At 20.8% G+C, this 16,219-nt stretch overlaps 5 protein-coding genes across 6 annotated transcripts; 2 read left to right on the top strand and 3 right to left on the bottom strand.

Moving 5' to 3' along the window:
- Positions 1-295: 295 nt before the first annotated feature.
- Positions 296-1,736, bottom strand: LOC105737281 (uncharacterized). The gene is made up of 2 exons (XM_012494714.3): positions 1,252-1,736; positions 296-1,145 (listed from the first exon to the last, which is right to left on the bottom strand). Exons 1-2 carry the CDS (start codon positions 1,381-1,383, stop codon positions 417-419), a joined length of 861 nt encoding a protein of 286 aa, XP_012350168.2. The 5' UTR covers positions 1,384-1,736; the 3' UTR covers positions 296-416.
- Positions 1,533-4,207, top strand: LOC100863278 (RAB6A-GEF complex partner protein 2). 2 transcript variants are annotated; one of them, XM_086913305.1, is made up of 7 exons: positions 1,533-1,861; positions 1,932-2,186; positions 2,338-2,376; positions 2,543-2,650; positions 2,722-2,871; positions 3,212-3,324; positions 3,402-4,207. In XM_086913305.1, exons 3-7 carry the CDS (start codon positions 2,349-2,351, stop codon positions 3,930-3,932), a joined length of 930 nt encoding a protein of 309 aa, XP_086769431.1. In that variant the 5' UTR covers positions 1,533-1,861; positions 1,932-2,186; positions 2,338-2,348; the 3' UTR covers positions 3,933-4,207. The 2 variants fall into 2 exon arrangements, with proteins under 2 accessions (XP_086769431.1, XP_086769430.1); XM_086913304.1 differs by having other exon boundaries at positions 1,567-1,861; positions 2,258-2,376.
- Positions 4,208-4,478: 271 nt separating this feature from the next.
- Positions 4,479-9,023, top strand: LOC100871996 (ribosome biogenesis protein BOP1 homolog). The gene is made up of 8 exons (XM_012494716.3): positions 4,479-4,989; positions 5,444-6,340; positions 6,450-7,128; positions 7,201-7,410; positions 7,611-7,888; positions 7,950-8,049; positions 8,121-8,316; positions 8,384-9,023. The coding sequence occupies exons 1-8, from the start codon at positions 4,879-4,881 to the stop codon at positions 8,535-8,537; spliced, it is 2,625 nt and encodes an 874-aa protein (XP_012350170.3). The 5' UTR covers positions 4,479-4,878; the 3' UTR covers positions 8,538-9,023.
- LOC100862925 (uncharacterized) lies at positions 8,529-12,239 on the bottom strand. The gene is made up of 3 exons (XM_012494717.3): positions 12,045-12,239; positions 11,342-11,665; positions 8,529-11,101 (listed from the first exon to the last, which is right to left on the bottom strand). The coding sequence occupies exons 1-3, from the start codon at positions 12,131-12,133 to the stop codon at positions 9,640-9,642; spliced, it is 1,875 nt and encodes a 624-aa protein (XP_012350171.2). The 5' UTR covers positions 12,134-12,239; the 3' UTR covers positions 8,529-9,639.
- A 762-nt stretch (positions 12,240-13,001) lies between these two features.
- Aatf (Apoptosis antagonizing transcription factor) lies at positions 13,002-15,958 on the bottom strand. The gene is made up of 4 exons (XM_031920308.2): positions 15,822-15,958; positions 15,331-15,627; positions 15,055-15,247; positions 13,002-14,235 (listed from the first exon to the last, which is right to left on the bottom strand). Exons 2-4 carry the CDS (start codon positions 15,540-15,542, stop codon positions 13,126-13,128), a joined length of 1,515 nt encoding a protein of 504 aa, XP_031776168.2. The 5' UTR covers positions 15,543-15,627; positions 15,822-15,958; the 3' UTR covers positions 13,002-13,125.
- Positions 15,959-16,219: the final 261 nt, after the last annotated feature.

Genomic DNA, 16,219 nt, shown 5'->3' with positions numbered 1-16,219 from the left:
ACATATTATAATTTTATAATAGTTTCATGTTAATTATAATTTTTTGATTAATTCATTATACTTATAAAATAAAATTTATAATAGTAATTTATAATTTATATACAAAATAGAGTATATAATTAATAATAAAAATATATATAAATAATTTCATCTTATTTTTAGACTAAACATTTTTTTTCATCATAATTTAATATATTTAAAAAATATTTTATATAAAATTCTTTATATAAATTATATAAAATTTTATATAAAATTAGAATATTTTAGAAATTTCATTAAAGTAAAATAATAATTATATGATATAATAAAATATTATTTATATTCATAATATACTTTTTAAACATTCATTGCACAATATGAAAAATCTTACATAATCTTTTAAAAGATTGTAAATAAAAGTTATAAATAAAATATTATTAAGGAAATAATTCATTATCAGATTCTTCTTCGGTAAAAGTTAAACTACTTTTTGATTTCTTAGAGCTAAAGTTACTTGAATAATCTTTGCTGCTAGATGCTTCATAAATTATTTTATCATCAGAAATATTATCAGTTTTTTTATCTTTCTGTATTTTTTGTGGCTTACTATTAATAAAAGATTTTCGTTTACTAATGGTAGATAATATAGAAATATAATTTTCAGTTTCATCTTCTTTTTCAGATTCTTCACTTTCTGTACATACATCAAAGATTGATGTATTACTACTTTCTTTTTCTTGTATAGTATTTTTTAATTCTTTAATTTTCTTTTTTTTTGAATTTAGGATTACTATAAATTTTTTATAAAGATCTTGTTCCATAACAGTTTTGATTTTTATCATTTTTTCTATTTTCAATTTTAATTTTTCATTTATATATATTAAATTTTTATTTTCTTCTTCCAATGTAGTTATTTTATTTTGAATACTTTGATAAAATTTTAATAGTTGTTGAAAATTTTCACAAATTATTTGAATATCTGAAATTGAATGCAATTGAATTTTTCCAAGAATCCATGTATCATTTCTCCATTCTAAAATTTTATTTTTAATAAAATATTTAATTTCTGTATCTTTTCCACAAAGTATTTTCTTCGTTTCTGTAAAATACTCATCAAATGATTTAGATAATTCATTAGAAAAATCATTTATATTTTTAGTATTCATCTACAATATAACAATTTTTTTATTGAATAAAACTTATATATTTTTAAAAATTAAATTAATTTTTTTTTATTTTATTTAATTTTTTTTTTTAGATTTTTGAACTAACCTCACCAATCAGCGGTAATATTTTTGATTCTAATAACATTATTTTAAGATGTGAATTAAACCATTCTACATAAAGTGTATAATATTTGTCATCAACTTGATTAAAAATTTCACATGCAGTTATTTTTGCCATTGCAATATTAATTTTTATTATTAATTCATTAATGATTACACAATTTAAAGTAAAAAATTGATATCATTATGATACAAGTATTTACAAAAATAAATATAATTTTGTTAAACTATATTAACTATATAACTTGCATTTCTAATAAAATACTTATCAATAAATATTGAATCATCAAGTGAAAGTAAAACATTATAATTAGAAGAAACAAAATATACTAAGAAACAAATATGTATACATATTAGAAATTGAAATTTTATACATGTAATTTGTTTTTAAGTTTAATGGCTTAAATTGAATTATAACGAGTTAAATAATATATATAGACACAGTTTATTAAAATAGATTAAAATATTGTTAACTATATTTAAAAATATTGTACATGTGTGCAATTTGTATATATGTAATTTCGTACTCTATATATTTATAATTCTAGACTAATGTTAATAAAATCCTAAAAGTGTTAATTTTGAACATAGAAGAGGTAAAAAATGAAATGAAATTCATAAATTGAAAATAATATATGAAATTTTAAATATTATTTTGTATAATAGAACAGAAAAATTGAATTTTTATAAAATAATATAATAAAACGAATTTTGAGACACGAAATATTTACATTATAAAAATAAACATATTTTAAAAATTATTTAAGAAAATTATTTGTTATAATTTATAACAAAAACTATGATTGAAATAACAGCAAAATTAATTAGAGGACCTGTATATTTTTCTGGTGAAGTTATAGAATGTTTAGTCTCGTTTAGTAATCCTCCAAATCCAATTCATCAAATTTCTCAAAGTCATAGGTAATATATTATTAATTTATGATGATCTTTCTGTATTTTTTATATATAAATTATAATTTTGGAAATTTCAGTGATATTTTTGAAAGTCTTGCATGGGCTAGTGCTCAAGTTCATTGTCAATGTTCTACAAATAGTAAAATTGTTTTTTCAGAAAAATTAAATATGACTCAATTAGCTGCTATTAATGCTAGTAAGTTATTATGTTTTAAAATAATAATTTTTTTTTCCATTTTTTATCTCATGTCCAGATTTATTTTATAAATTTTATAAATTATTTTATAAATGTTGAGTTAGTTTTAATTTATAATTAAGACTTTATAATTCATTCAGCATTTTTTATAATAAGTATCTTGCAGATACAACATTTGCCCCATGGCAACAAGATAATGGTCATGTTGTTCTAAACACAAAGCCCAAAATTTTATTTTGTGATTTACGTCTATCTCCCGGTGAAAGTAAAACATGTGAGTTTTTGATTAAAATTTAGATATATTTTAAATTTAATTATTAAAAATTAAATATTTAAATTTTATAGATCTTTATCGGGAAACAATTCCAAGTGATGCACCTCCATCTTATAGAGGACATGCAGTAAAATATTCATATAAAATCACTGTTGGAACACAACGAGTAAACACAGCTATAAAATTACTTAGAATTCCATTTAGAGTACTTTCTTTAAGTGGTAATGTATTATTTATCTGGTTTATTAAACTTATTTTTTATATAGAAATAAATGTATAAACAAATTTAGAATGTTCTCAAAAATTATATTAAATGTAATAGAAATTTTTCATTTAATTTATCAATTTATTTTATCAATTTATTATTAATTTTTCTTATATTAAAGATGTGTAATTTTTTTCCTGAAATTAAGATTTAAATAAAATTTTGCTGTAATGAAGACAAAAAATTAATCATTCAGAAAATAGTTTTATATCTATAAATATATAGATATAAAATAGTTTTTCTAATATTTAATAATTTTATATTTGCATATAATTTTCAATTTAACATAATTTTAGAATTGCCTGAAGTAGCTGCTTGTAATGATAGCGTCGATTTAAGTCCAAATAATCCATTCATGGAAACACAACATAGAGAAACTCCATTAGATGTGGCACTACAAACTCTTCAGGTTTATAAAACTTTTTATTAAAAACTATATATTTTATGATATATATATTGTTAATTAATATTTGTTTTTATATTTAGAATTTAACAGCTAGACGTAGTCCAAATTTTTATAATATTACAAATGGACGTGGACGTGTCGTAAGATTTTGTCTTTTCAAAAATTCCTATAAACTTGGAGAAGATATAGTTGGAACATTTGATTTCTCAAATGCCACTGTTTCTTGTGCACAAGTATCTGTTGCATTGCAATCAGAAGAACATATTTCTGATGAATACAGACGAGGAAAGGCCATAACTCCAACTTTAGTTAGTTATAATAAACATCATGAAATGTGTATGGGTTTAAAATATTCTCATTTAGTATTACCAATACCGTTACATGTAACACCGGATTTTACTACTGATTTGATGACATTAAAATGGAGATTACATTTTGAATTTGTTACAACTTCAAAACTAGTAGAAATGCCTAGTGAAACTAGTATTAATTGGCAAGGACCATTAGTTTTGGATGTTGAAACAATGATTTGGGATTTACCTGTTCATATTCATCCAACAACTACACCACCTAATACTGCACAACAAATAAAATACAATATAATCATATAGCAAATTGAAAAATATTGTAAGAATTCATAGATTATTTTTCATTTATAGTAGTATATATAGTTAAATTTTCATATCTATTATATTTTTCAAGAAGATAGATATAGAAAAATGTACATAGATAAATAAAATATTTTATTTATATAATATATATGAATTTAACAAAACAAATTATATTTAAACATTTAAAATAATTTAAAATATTTTTAATATCTTATTCACATTATAATTAATTGTAATGTTTCTTTATATATTCAATAAAATTTAATTCATTTTTATGAAATATTTATTGATTTAAAAATTAAAATTTTGTTAATTATTTTTATTTAGCATTTATGAAAAAATAAAGGATTGATTAAACAATTTTAAACAATTAATGAATTAATGCAAATTAAAATTATACATTTTAGTGAAACTAATCATTAAAATAAAAAAAAAATCTATTTCTTAATTAATGTGTTTCATTTTTTTTAAATTTTAAGTATTAATTTGAAATATTTTCATATTTTTTTTCGTTTCAATAAATGATACAATTTTTTATTATATTTTCTATTAACTACTAAGAAAATTTAAACTTATTAAAAATAATTCAGATAAATTTAAATATTTAATTTTAAATTATAATAATTATAATTTAAAATTAATTTAAATAATTCTTCAAAGTTATTTTTTGTTAATTTGTTATATTTTTATTCATTTAAATTCTTAAAAATTAAAAAAAAAAAGAAAAATTAAAAATTTTCAATTTTATTACTTAATATTTAAAATAACATTAAAATAAATTAACAACATTAAAATAACATTTGCGCTTGTGTGAATAAAAATACATTAAATTATAGTTCTATTATATAAGTACTTCATCTATGGTTATATACATAAGTACATAAATTTGAAACTAATATTACGTGAATATACATAACCTTTCTACTATTTGTATACACGTGAGGAAATGAAGAATAAACAGAAAACTTCAAAAAGGAAATTGAGTACCACAAAAATTAAAAATAATGTTACAGAAGAAGAAGAAAATTCAACAAAATCTATATTTAAAGAAGAATCGGTAATATTTTTTGATCTTGCATTCTCATTTATAAAAGATACAACTTTTTAATATATATTTTTTAAAAAATTAATAATTTTTTAATAAAAATCTTTTTAATATGAAATAATTTATAGAAATATTATCTTATTGAATGTTTTTTATTAAATATATAAATAATTTAAGTATTTAAATATCAAATAATTTTATGGAATTTTATTTTATGGCAACATATTTTTAAACAAATTTATATATAAATTGAATTTAAAATATTTATTATTATTATAATTGTAAAATATATATACATATGATATATATTATTGATATTGATATATATTATTAAATCCAAATTTAAAAATATAAAAATTAATATAATAATATAAAAAATATAATTATTTAAATTAAAATATTATTTATTTTAAAAAGATTGTATTATAAAGAAATATAAAGTAATTTAAATGATAAAATTATTTAGGATTCAGATGCTGAAGATTTATTATCTGCTGAAGTGAATAATAATAATGAAAGCACAGATGAAGAAATAGATGAAAATGAAGATATTCCTGAATCAGATACCGAAAAAGATCTAATTGTTTTTGAATCTGATGATGATGAAGAAGAATTAAGTTTTGAAACAGATTCAGATGATTTTGATTTGAATAAAGATTATTCTGAAAATAATGAGGAAAATATTTCTCTCGGTAAAAACACTAATGAAAGTGAAGATGAAAGTTTGGAAAACTTTTTAAAAAATGAAAATTTCAAATCTAAACAAAATAAATCTAAAGAGATAAAAAAAAATGAATCTTCTATATCTAATATCAATAACAAAAATAATGTATCTAATATGATACAAATTAATAAACAAAACATATATTTTACAAATAAAATTAATAAATCAAATGTATCAACTATTTCTAAAGTTATCCAGAATAATAAAATAAAAAATGATCATAATTTTAAGTTAAATGATGTAAAAAGATCTAAAGAAAAAAATCTGGAAAAAAATATTGAATTTAGTATAAACAAAAAAATGAATAGTGATAAAATGATAAAAAATGAACAAATAGATGAATATGAATATGATAGTTCTGATGAAGAAGATATTCGCAATACAATTGGAAATATACCAATAAAATGGTATAATGACTATGATCACATTGGTTATAATTGGGATGGTAAAAAAATTATAAAACCTCAAAAAGGTGATCAGTTAGATAATTTTTTGAAAAGAATGGAAGATCCTGATTTTTGGAGAACAATTAAAGATCCTCAAACTGGACAAGATGTTAAATTAAGTGAAGCAGATATAGATTTAATTACAAGGATACAAAAACGGAAAATTCCTGATATAACTTTTGATGAATATTCTGTAAGTATTTTATTAATAAGATTAATTTTTATTATTTAATTTTTTATAATTTAATAATAATTCATTAATTGATAGTAATTCACTTTGTATTGTTGTTGCTTTATTATAGCCATGGATAGAATGGTTCACTTCAGAAATAATGAAAACACCAGTACGTAAATTTCCAGAACATAAACGTTCATTCTTACCATCTAAACCAGAAGCTAAAAAGATATCAAAATTAGTTCATGCACTTAAAATGGGTTGGATAAAATCTACAGAAGAATTAAAAAAAGAAAAGGAACAGAAAAAATACGATCCACAATTTTACATGTTGTGGCAATCAGATGACCAAGCTGAAGAAATGCGTAGAATTCATAAACATATCCCACCACCAAAAAGACATTTACCTGGACATGCAGAAAGTTATAATCCTCCACCAGAATATCTATTTGATAAAAAGGAATTAAAAGAATGGAATAAATTACAGACAGCACCATGGAAACGAAAATTACATTTCATTCCACAGAAATTTAATTCACTTCGCGAAGTTCCTTCTTATCCGAAATATGTTAAAGAAAGATTTCAGAGATGTCTAGATTTATATTTATGTCCTAGAGCGTTGAAAATGAAATTAACAATAGAACCTGAAGCTTTAGTACCTCAATTACCTAGTCCAAAGGATTTACAACCATTCCCTACAACAATGTCCATGGTATTTAAAGGTCACACGGATATGATAAGAAGTATTACTGCAGAACCAATGGGACAATATATTGCTTCTGGTAGTGATGATATGAATTTAAAAAGTAAGTTTCTTTATACGAAATATTGTACATTATACATTGTAACTAATTTTGTTGTAATTAATTGTTTGATAGTATGGGAAATAGCAACAGGAAGATGTGTAAAAACAATTCCATGTGGAGGAATTATTAGATCTATAGCATGGTCTCCAAATCAATCTCTATCACTTATAGCAGTAGCTGCAGATAAAAAAATTCTTTTGATAAATCCTGGTATAGGAGATCATTTAATTACTAATAAAACAAATCAATTACTAGAAATAATACCACAAAGTGATATTATAGGTATTTTAATATATGGTTTTTTTATATTATATATTTTATTATATGTATTATTAAATATATTGTATTATTTAATACAATATATAATTTAAAAGTATAGTATAACTATTTATAATATTATATATATTATAATATTATAATATTATATTTTATATTAAAAAATAATAGAATTGGAATAACTATATATAAATATACATTTACAGTAAGTGAGAGAGTGAAAACTGCTGTTCAATGGGAACAAGCAGAAGGTGAACATTGGACTAATGGAATCAGAATAATTTTAAATCATTTTAAGATAGTGAAACAAGTAACTTGGCATGGTAAAGGTGATTATTTTGCTGCTGTTATGCCAGATGGTCAAAACAGATCTGTCTTAATAAATCAATTATCAAAACGAAGATCTCAATTACCATTCACTAGATCAAAAGGTTTAATACAATGTGTCTTATTTCATCCAATTAGGCCTTATTTGTTTGTAGCAGTAAGTAAAAAATATAAATTAAATGTATAAATATAATTGCGATAAAAAAAAATAATTTTAGACTCAACGAAACATACGAATATATGATTTAGTAAAACAAGAAATGATTAAAAAATTATTATCGAATTCACAATGGATATCATCAATGGCAATTCATCCAGGTAAAAAAAATCGAATATTACATGAATGATGTATTTATATTATTATTATTTAATTATATTTATATTTCTAGGAGGTGATAATATTTTAGTAGGCACTTATGATCGCAAAATGCTTTGGTTTGATCTTGATTTAAGTACAAAACCTTACCAGACATTACGTTTACATGGTACGGGCGTTCGAAGTGTTATATTTCATAAGCGATATCCTCTTTTTGCATCTGGTTCTGATGATAGGAGTCTTATCGTTTCTCATGGAATGGTGTATAAGTAAGATAATTTATAATTATTTAATATGATTTTCATTATAAATTAATTATTTCATAATGCATTTTAGTGATTTATTGCAAAATGCATTGATTGTACCACTTAAAAGATTATGCAATCATGAATCTTATAATGATTTTGGTATTTTGGATGTGATGTTTCATCCTATTCAACCATGGGTATTTTCTGCAGGTGCAGATTCAACAATACGAATGTATACTTGAATTATATATGTATTTATAATCACAGTTAACAATGTTTTTTCTTATGAATTTTTTAATATAATTTTCAATGCAATCAAATTATGAAATTAAAATTATTAATTTTATTAATATCATAAAAATTTTGATAAACAATTTTTTATAAATAAACTTTTTCGTAATATTTTTATTTTGTGCGCAAGTATAACTTTTGCATTATAACTGTTTAAAGATTAAACATATAGGAACTTTTGTATTATAATAAGAAATTATGCGATAATATTACAATAAAATCATAAAAAATTATAGAATAAATATTCCATAATTAAAATAATAAAAGATTTATCTATTTTTATCATAATTTACAAGATTTTTAACATCTTAGTATTTAAATAAATTTTAAATTAAAAATTAAATAAATCTTTTAAATATATTTATATATTGTTGTAAAAAATTTAAAATTAGTTTTTATGTATGTAAAATTATTAGAAATTAAAAGACTTAGAAAAATTGATTGTTTTCATTAACAATAAAAATCAATAGATAATAGTTAAAGATATAAAGAAAAAAATGTAGTTAAACATTTTACTAAATTTTCATAAAAAAAATAATATTAACTATATAATACAATTATCAGAATATAACTTGAAAAACTTGAAGTTCATTCGTATAAAACAAATAAATTTATTTAAAATTATATTGTATTTTTCAATGATAATAATTTTAAACAAGAAAAAAAAGATCTTAATATTTGATTATAATTCATAAAATATTTTTGGCTTAATCTTATAATATTCTTAGTTAAGTTACTAATTGTTTGTCACGAAATTTTAATATTAAATGTAAATATAATCATTTATTGTAATTTATAGATAAATATTAAATTAAAAATACCAATTATAATGCACAAAATTTTAAATAAGCATTCCTCTAAAGTATCATAATGAGAAAATTTTTAAAAAATATATGATATAGAAATAAAATATACTATAGATAAATTAAATTGTTCATTCGTTCACATGTAATCAATAATTTTAAAAATATAGTAGCAAATTAATATTATGCATATATAATATTATATATATGCAGATATATATATATATATACACATACATGAGAACGTTTTTTAAGATGAGGGTGGTGAATGACCCAAACATTGCCATTCAGGTTCTCCACATTCGCAAATACGACCAGCGTGTTTGACTTGGAAAACTGTTACTATGCCGTGATTGTCGTCGAATCTACAAGTGATATGTAAATCGTGAATTAAGAAAGTATAAAATTGACTACCCCATCGTTGTCTTAAATATACAGATCTAGGATCTTCGCGCAATACATTTTCAATTGCAATTTTTTGGTCGTTAATTTTAGTTCCTAAGATTTCATTTAATTGAATTAAAGCACGATCGTTAAATACCACACATAGAGGTGTTCTAGGTCTTGATATCCATTCTGGAATTCTTACTTCTGAAGAAGAATTAGCTCTTGATTCTCTATCTTCAGCATTTCTCAATTCAGAAGAAAATACTAAATGTGCATCTCCAGTGTCTGGAAAACTATTATTTGATGTAGTTCTTATTACTTGATTCGGTAAATGTTGCGGAGTGAGAATTTGTGATTCTAATCCTTCTTCTCCATCAGGAGCTTCTCGTACGCCCATTCTTATGGGAGAATTATCGATTCTTGAACTTAATGATCGTCTATGAATTAAATCTATATCTGTACCACAAATGGTATTTGGTCCATCAGCTCCATCTAAAAGTCTAGATCGAGGAGCATGCGTTTCTGTGTAATTAGATTCTACATTTCTCGATTCGTACACTGATTCAATATTAGTACGATCATTTACATTAATATTTTGTAATCCATTATTTATATCTAGTAAACTTTCTGATTGTTCAACATTAGATGGAAGTATGTTGTGTCTAATTATATTCAAACTTGATCTGGTATCAGATAAAGTATCGGAAAATGTATGAGGAGTTCTATGTATAGCAGTTACATCTATGTTATGTCGTAATGTACTACTATTGTGCAAAGTGATATCATTTAATTCAGAAAAATGTCTTATATTGGTATAATTTTCAAAATTAGAATTTCTTTGAAACTCTTCAGCTTGTAATCTTAAAGCAATTTCTTCATCTCTAGAAATATCTGTTTCTTGACTTGTTTTATGAGTAGTTTTTTTATAACAAGATTCTGAAAATAAATTTCTTGTATCATCTCCAAGACTAATACTAGTTGTACCACATATTTGATTTCTGGCAGTTTCTTCTATGCAATCAAATGCATCATTTATATTAGATTCTTGTGATCTATTTCTTGATTTCTCAAAAAATGATGGACTGTCATATTGTGGTATATAGGGTTTTATATCTAATACAGGTGATTGATCAACCATGTCTACACCTTCAAAATATATTGTATGATTTTCTATACTTGTAATTTTTACTAAACTTAAGCCAATTGGACATGGGCGATGTGGAGAACGTGTAGAAAATACACCTGTTTTTGTACCATTCAATCTTGGTGGTGCAACTTTGGCACGAATATGTGTGGAATCATTTCTGTGAAAGTAGAAGAGGACCCTGTTGAAATAGAAATTATTTTATATTAATTCTTTAGAAATAAATAAAATAAAATTTTTATATCCTGTAGATTAATGATTCATAATAACTCATATAAAATTAAAAAAAGAATATTTTTTGTTATATTTAATCAAGATTAATATAATAATAAATTAAATTATATAATATAAATATAAATTATATATATATAAATTAAATATAAAAATAAATTATATTTAAAAATTTTTTTAATTATCTTACCACAAGTGTGAAAAATCTTGTAATCCTTCAAGTGCATGATCAGGATTAGTAAATATTGAATTATATAATAACAGTTTTCCTGGTACTTTTCCACAGACTCCTGTTTGTCTGGGTGTAGCACGTTTACTAGGAAAACAAGTAGATATCACTCCAATTGGTTTTAATTTTATAGCATCATTATCTGTACTAGTGCTAGGTTTCACATCATTTGGACCTATAACTTTTGTTTCAGATATAGATGATCCATTTTTGTATGATTCCAAAAGACGTTTTATATCATCAACATCTTTTTCATGAATGTATCGAAGACTTTTTATTTGTTGTCTATTAAAATTAAAAAATCACATAATAAAATATATTAATATTTTTATTTATAAAAATATATTATATGTATATAATAAATTATATATATATTATAATAAATATTTAATATAAAATATTATAATTTAAATATTAATATTTTCAATTATATTATTTATTTTATTCATAGGAAATACAATAAATATTTCATGTGAATATTCTATGTGCAATATATATATATATATATATATATATATATATATATATCATTAAGATATTCTAGTGTATGTAAAACAATATATTTGAACGGAACTTGTTGATGTTTCGAATTATCTACATAATATTTGAAATATCTATTCTATATATGAATTTTAAAACAACAGCAATCAAATATAAACAATACCTTAGATTATTAATTTCTTTTCTAGCTATATTTAATTGACTAAGCAAATATTTATTACTAAAGTCTGAATTTTGACATGCAGAATCCATAACTATCAATTGCTCTTTCGAGCGTAATCACCGGTTAAATTAAGTAGAGTAAATAAATTAAGTGAAACGAGAATCACCTGTACCATAGATCAAATATATGCAATAGTGAAACTACTGATTCTATAGAGTTTGAAATAATTGATTAAGAAAAGAACGGATGTAGAGGCGATAGTATCGCTCAGATTTTCATTGAATTGTAACAAAATAATTTTACTCAAAATTCTTAATTATTTTTTATTCAAAAAAATATAATAAAATATTGTATATAAATAATATATATATATAAAAGTTTTTATAAAAAATATAAAATAGTATATAAAATAAAAAAATTTATCAAACTTTATAGAAAATATTGATAATATGAATAATTTTTTATTTATATTGTACACATAAATTATTAAATATATAATAATTGAATATCTTTATATTAAGCATATTAAATTTAAAATAAATTCTAAAATTATATTTATGAATATAATTAACAAAATGAATTATGAATTCAGATTTTATATTATATAAATCTATTAACATTTTTTATAACTTTTATATTTTTACATTTATACAATATCTTTTTTTATTTCTAAATATTGTATTATAAAAAATAATTTAATACATAAAAATCTACTAATATTAAAATTAAATTAATATTAAATTATTTTATTTACAAAAATATAAATATATAACAGGTTATAATAAAAAAGCAAACATTATTTAACATTTTAAAAGATATATTAGAATTATATTACATATAAGAAGAATAAATATATAATACACAATAAAGGAGTTATATTTATAGATTATTACTATATAAATTATTTTATTGAAGCTTTTAAAAATTAAAAATAATTTGTTATTTAAAATAAACACGTTTTTATTATTTCTTTTATTAAATAATATATTATTTTTTCATTTCATTATCAAATTGCTATAAACCTTACAAAATATTTTTTAATAAAATATATAAAATTAACACTTTATTAATTGTTTTAAACCTAACATCCAACTTTTTCATCTGGTAATTTAATTTTACCAAATAAAGAATTATATAGTTCATTTTTTGCATGATCTGTCCACATATCATTTATTGTGATAGGAGCCATAAAGTTTATTAATTTATTATGTACATTATATCGTATTCTTCTACCTTTAGTAGCTCTTGTATCTATTTTTCTTTTCATTTTATGCCTCATATTTTGTAATTTTATCCATTGTTTACTAAGTTGTACTGGATCAGTAATATCAGATGATTTATATTCAATTAAATCTCTTAAAAGTTGATGATAAAAATCATCATCATCATAAATTTCAGAATCATATTCTTGAAGTTTTCTACCATCGTTATCTTCTGTTAATTCTGCTTTACCAATAATTTTATATTCTGAACGTTTCAGTCGACTTCTATTATGCAATTTCTGTTTATCACTTAAAGCAAATTCAATTTGTTTTAATGTTGATTCACTTGTATCTTTATTTAATTTACCACTAGCTATCTTTGTCTTTTCATTCCACTTTTGAATAATAGAATTTCTGTAATTTATATAAGATTTATGATTATTATTTAATATTTTTTCATAGTTGCCAAGTTTCAATTTCTTCTTAAATATATTGTTATTAAAATTGTTTGTATCTTCATCTAAAACTATGTTTTTTTCATTTTCATTTTCTATATCTGAAAGAATTTCTTCATTTATATTTTCATTTTCATCTTCTGTATCTGAAGGAATTTCTTCATCCATTGGATCCCCTATATTTGCTAGTTTATCCTTATTTTCCTCAGCTTTTCTTTTTTTATTATATCTCGATAAATGTTCTGTTTCAGGATATTGTTTTAAAAAAGAACTTTGCAATTGCAACATATTGTTTAATAATGTTTTCAATTTATTTTTCACTTCATCAGCTGTTTTTATATATTCTGTATTTGTTTTAAAATTATTGTAAATATCATACTGAGGCATTTGATTACTAGTAATTAAGCACTTTTGTAATTTTATTCTAACTTCTAATAAATTTTCCCAAAGTTGTAATTGATTTCTAACACAGTTACTTTTTTCTAATTCGGTTTCCATATTTATTTCCATATTTTTTCGATTATTTCTATTTGTACATTAGATTTAATTATTTTGATAGAATATATAAAAGCACGTGACATTCATACTATCGCCATGAGACTATCTATATATATATATCTTTAAGGAATTAGGAATGACAACGATACATCGATATTTAGAAAATGATATATCGAAACTATCGATATATTTAGTATCGATATTTATAAATTTATATATTTAATTCATTTATATATTTTATTAGTTAGATTTTATTATTTTTTCTGAAATTTAATATTATAACAGTTATTAAATACTCAATTTAATGAATGATTTAAAAATTTTAACATAACATTTCATTCAATATAAAATTTCATCCAATATAAATATATTCAACTTGAAGTTAATTGTAAGCAGTCAAACATCAATTCAGATGCATTGCATAAAGCGAAATTGATATTTCGACATTAAATCAAATCCTTTGTTCAATAATAAAATTTTTTTTATTTTTTATTAAATTTCATCATTTTTATCTTTTCGTTATATTACATTTTATATTTTATTATTATTTATTGTATCTGACTCATAACTATCAAATTACAGCTTATACAATATTTGATTATTATATTTTATTTTTTTTATTTTTATAGCTACTAATCTGTGCTACTTGTAATTTGTATTCGTTCTTATTCTTATAAAAAAACTAATTTAGTTGAGAAAATGAATATGAGAAGAATCTGAACTTGTGCTTAATTTTATATTTTTATCAATTATCTTTTATATCTTTTTCTTAAAAATTCTCACAGTTCTTAAAATAATGAAGTTTTTTTATAATGTTCTATAAAAGAAATATCAATATATTATAATTATTCTCTATTTAAATTTATTATCATTATCTTGTTCATTATTACTATCATCAATGTTTTCTTCATTATTACTATCATTTGTTTCGTCATCACTTTCTTCTTCTGTGCTATCTATACTTTCATTTTCTGATATATTTTGTATATTAAAATTTTCATTATCTTTATTAAATATGTCTTTTCTTGAAACTTTTTTACCCTTATATCTATGATAGAAATTATAATATCATTTAATAACTTCATAACATAATAAATTATTCATTAATTTAAAATAAAATTGTAAATTTACCTTTTATCTATTTGATCCAGGAAATAAGCATTTTGTTTACGTATCTTTGAAACTTGAATATTACTATCTGAATTGTCACTTTCATCGTAATAATCAACTACCTTTGCTTTTGTTTCTTCGGCTTCATCATCAGAATCAAAATTTATTGGTGCTGGAGTAACCAATGAATTTATTTTATCTGCTAAAGTTATCCTTTTTTTTTTCAAAGACATTATTTTGATAAAAATTAATATAAATTAATTTAATTATAAGTGATAAATTTTAATATATATACTTTTCTTTATGAATAAATATAACCTATGCATAAGAATATTATTATATAGTTTTTCATTCAAAATATATTTACAATAAATTTATATTTTATATATAATATATAATATATAATATATTTTATATATAATAACTATCACTTAATAATATAAAATATAATGCTATTTATATTATCATAAATATTTTAATAATTCAACATATATATTTAATAATCAATATACCGTATGACGTAAACAATAAGTCTAACATTCAATGTATTTTTTTTATCTTATTTTTTGAGAGTATTAACTTTCTTATTTTTATTCTATTTTGAATCAATAATATCGCATGTAACATGAGATGATAATATAGATTAATATAATAATAGTAATATGTACAAACTACGTGGTGCGCTTAAATTTCATTGATATATATATATATATATATATATATATATATATATATATAGTTTTGTGTAACATTTCCTTTTTCTTATAGTAAAAAAATCTTTTAATAAATTTATTATTATATTATACTATTGAACATACTCAAATATGTTTGTATTTGGTTTTCATAAAAAGGCTATGTTTTAATACGTACAACGTATAATAGCTGAAAATCATGATAATGAATTATCGTG

The sequence above is a fragment of the Apis florea genome, unplaced genomic scaffold (genome assembly GCF_048593485.1).
Source record: "Apis florea isolate Af1SG1 unplaced genomic scaffold, ASM4859348v1 contig_3496_pilon, whole genome shotgun sequence".
NCBI classification, from domain to species: Eukaryota; Metazoa; Arthropoda; class Insecta; order Hymenoptera; family Apidae; genus Apis; species Apis florea.
Note: the sequence above shows the minus strand (reverse complement) of the source record. Positions and strands in the feature narration are given on the sequence as shown.

Bases quoted from the DNA above. Each gene is read 5' to 3' on its own strand.
- LOC100862925 (XM_012494717.3), bottom strand. From the start codon at position 12,133: ATGGATTCTGCATGTCAAAATTCAGACTTTAGTAATAAATATTTGCTT. The intron at 11,666-12,044 runs GTATTGTTTATA...TAATTTTAATAG, and splicing joins AAAGAAATTAATAATCTAAG to ACAACAAATAAAAAGTCTTC. The intron at 11,102-11,341 runs GTAAGATAATTA...CTATTTCAACAG, and splicing joins CAAGATTTTTCACACTTGTG to GGTCCTCTTCTACTTTCACA.
- LOC105737281 (XM_012494714.3), bottom strand. From the start codon at position 1,383: ATGGCAAAAATAACTGCATGTGAAATTTTTAATCAAGTTGATGACAAA. The intron at 1,146-1,251 runs GTTAGTTCAAAA...GTTATATTGTAG, and splicing joins TATTACCGCTGATTGGTGAG to ATGAATACTAAAAATATAAA.
- Aatf (XM_031920308.2), bottom strand. From the start codon at position 15,542: ATGTCTTTGAAAAAAAAAAGGATAACTTTAGCAGATAAAATAAATTCA. The intron at 15,248-15,330 runs GTAAATTTACAA...TTTCTATCATAG, and splicing joins CTGGATCAAATAGATAAAAG to ATATAAGGGTAAAAAAGTTT. The intron at 14,236-15,054 runs TAGAGAATAATT...TAAATCTAATGT, and splicing joins ATAATGATAATAAATTTAAA to ACAAATAGAAATAATCGAAA.
- LOC100871996 (XM_012494716.3), top strand. From the start codon at position 4,879: ATGAAGAATAAACAGAAAACTTCAAAAAGGAAATTGAGTACCACAAAA. The intron at 7,889-7,949 runs GTAAGTAAAAAA...AAATAATTTTAG, and splicing joins GGCCTTATTTGTTTGTAGCA to ACTCAACGAAACATACGAAT. The intron at 8,050-8,120 runs GTAAAAAAAATC...TTATATTTCTAG, and splicing joins ATCAATGGCAATTCATCCAG to GAGGTGATAATATTTTAGTA.
- LOC100863278 (XM_086913304.1), top strand. From the start codon at position 2,065: ATGATTGAAATAACAGCAAAATTAATTAGAGGACCTGTATATTTTTCT. The intron at 2,187-2,257 runs GTAATATATTAT...TGGAAATTTCAG, and splicing joins CAAATTTCTCAAAGTCATAG to TGATATTTTTGAAAGTCTTG. The intron at 2,872-3,211 runs GTAATGTATTAT...ACATAATTTTAG, and splicing joins TAGAGTACTTTCTTTAAGTG to AATTGCCTGAAGTAGCTGCT.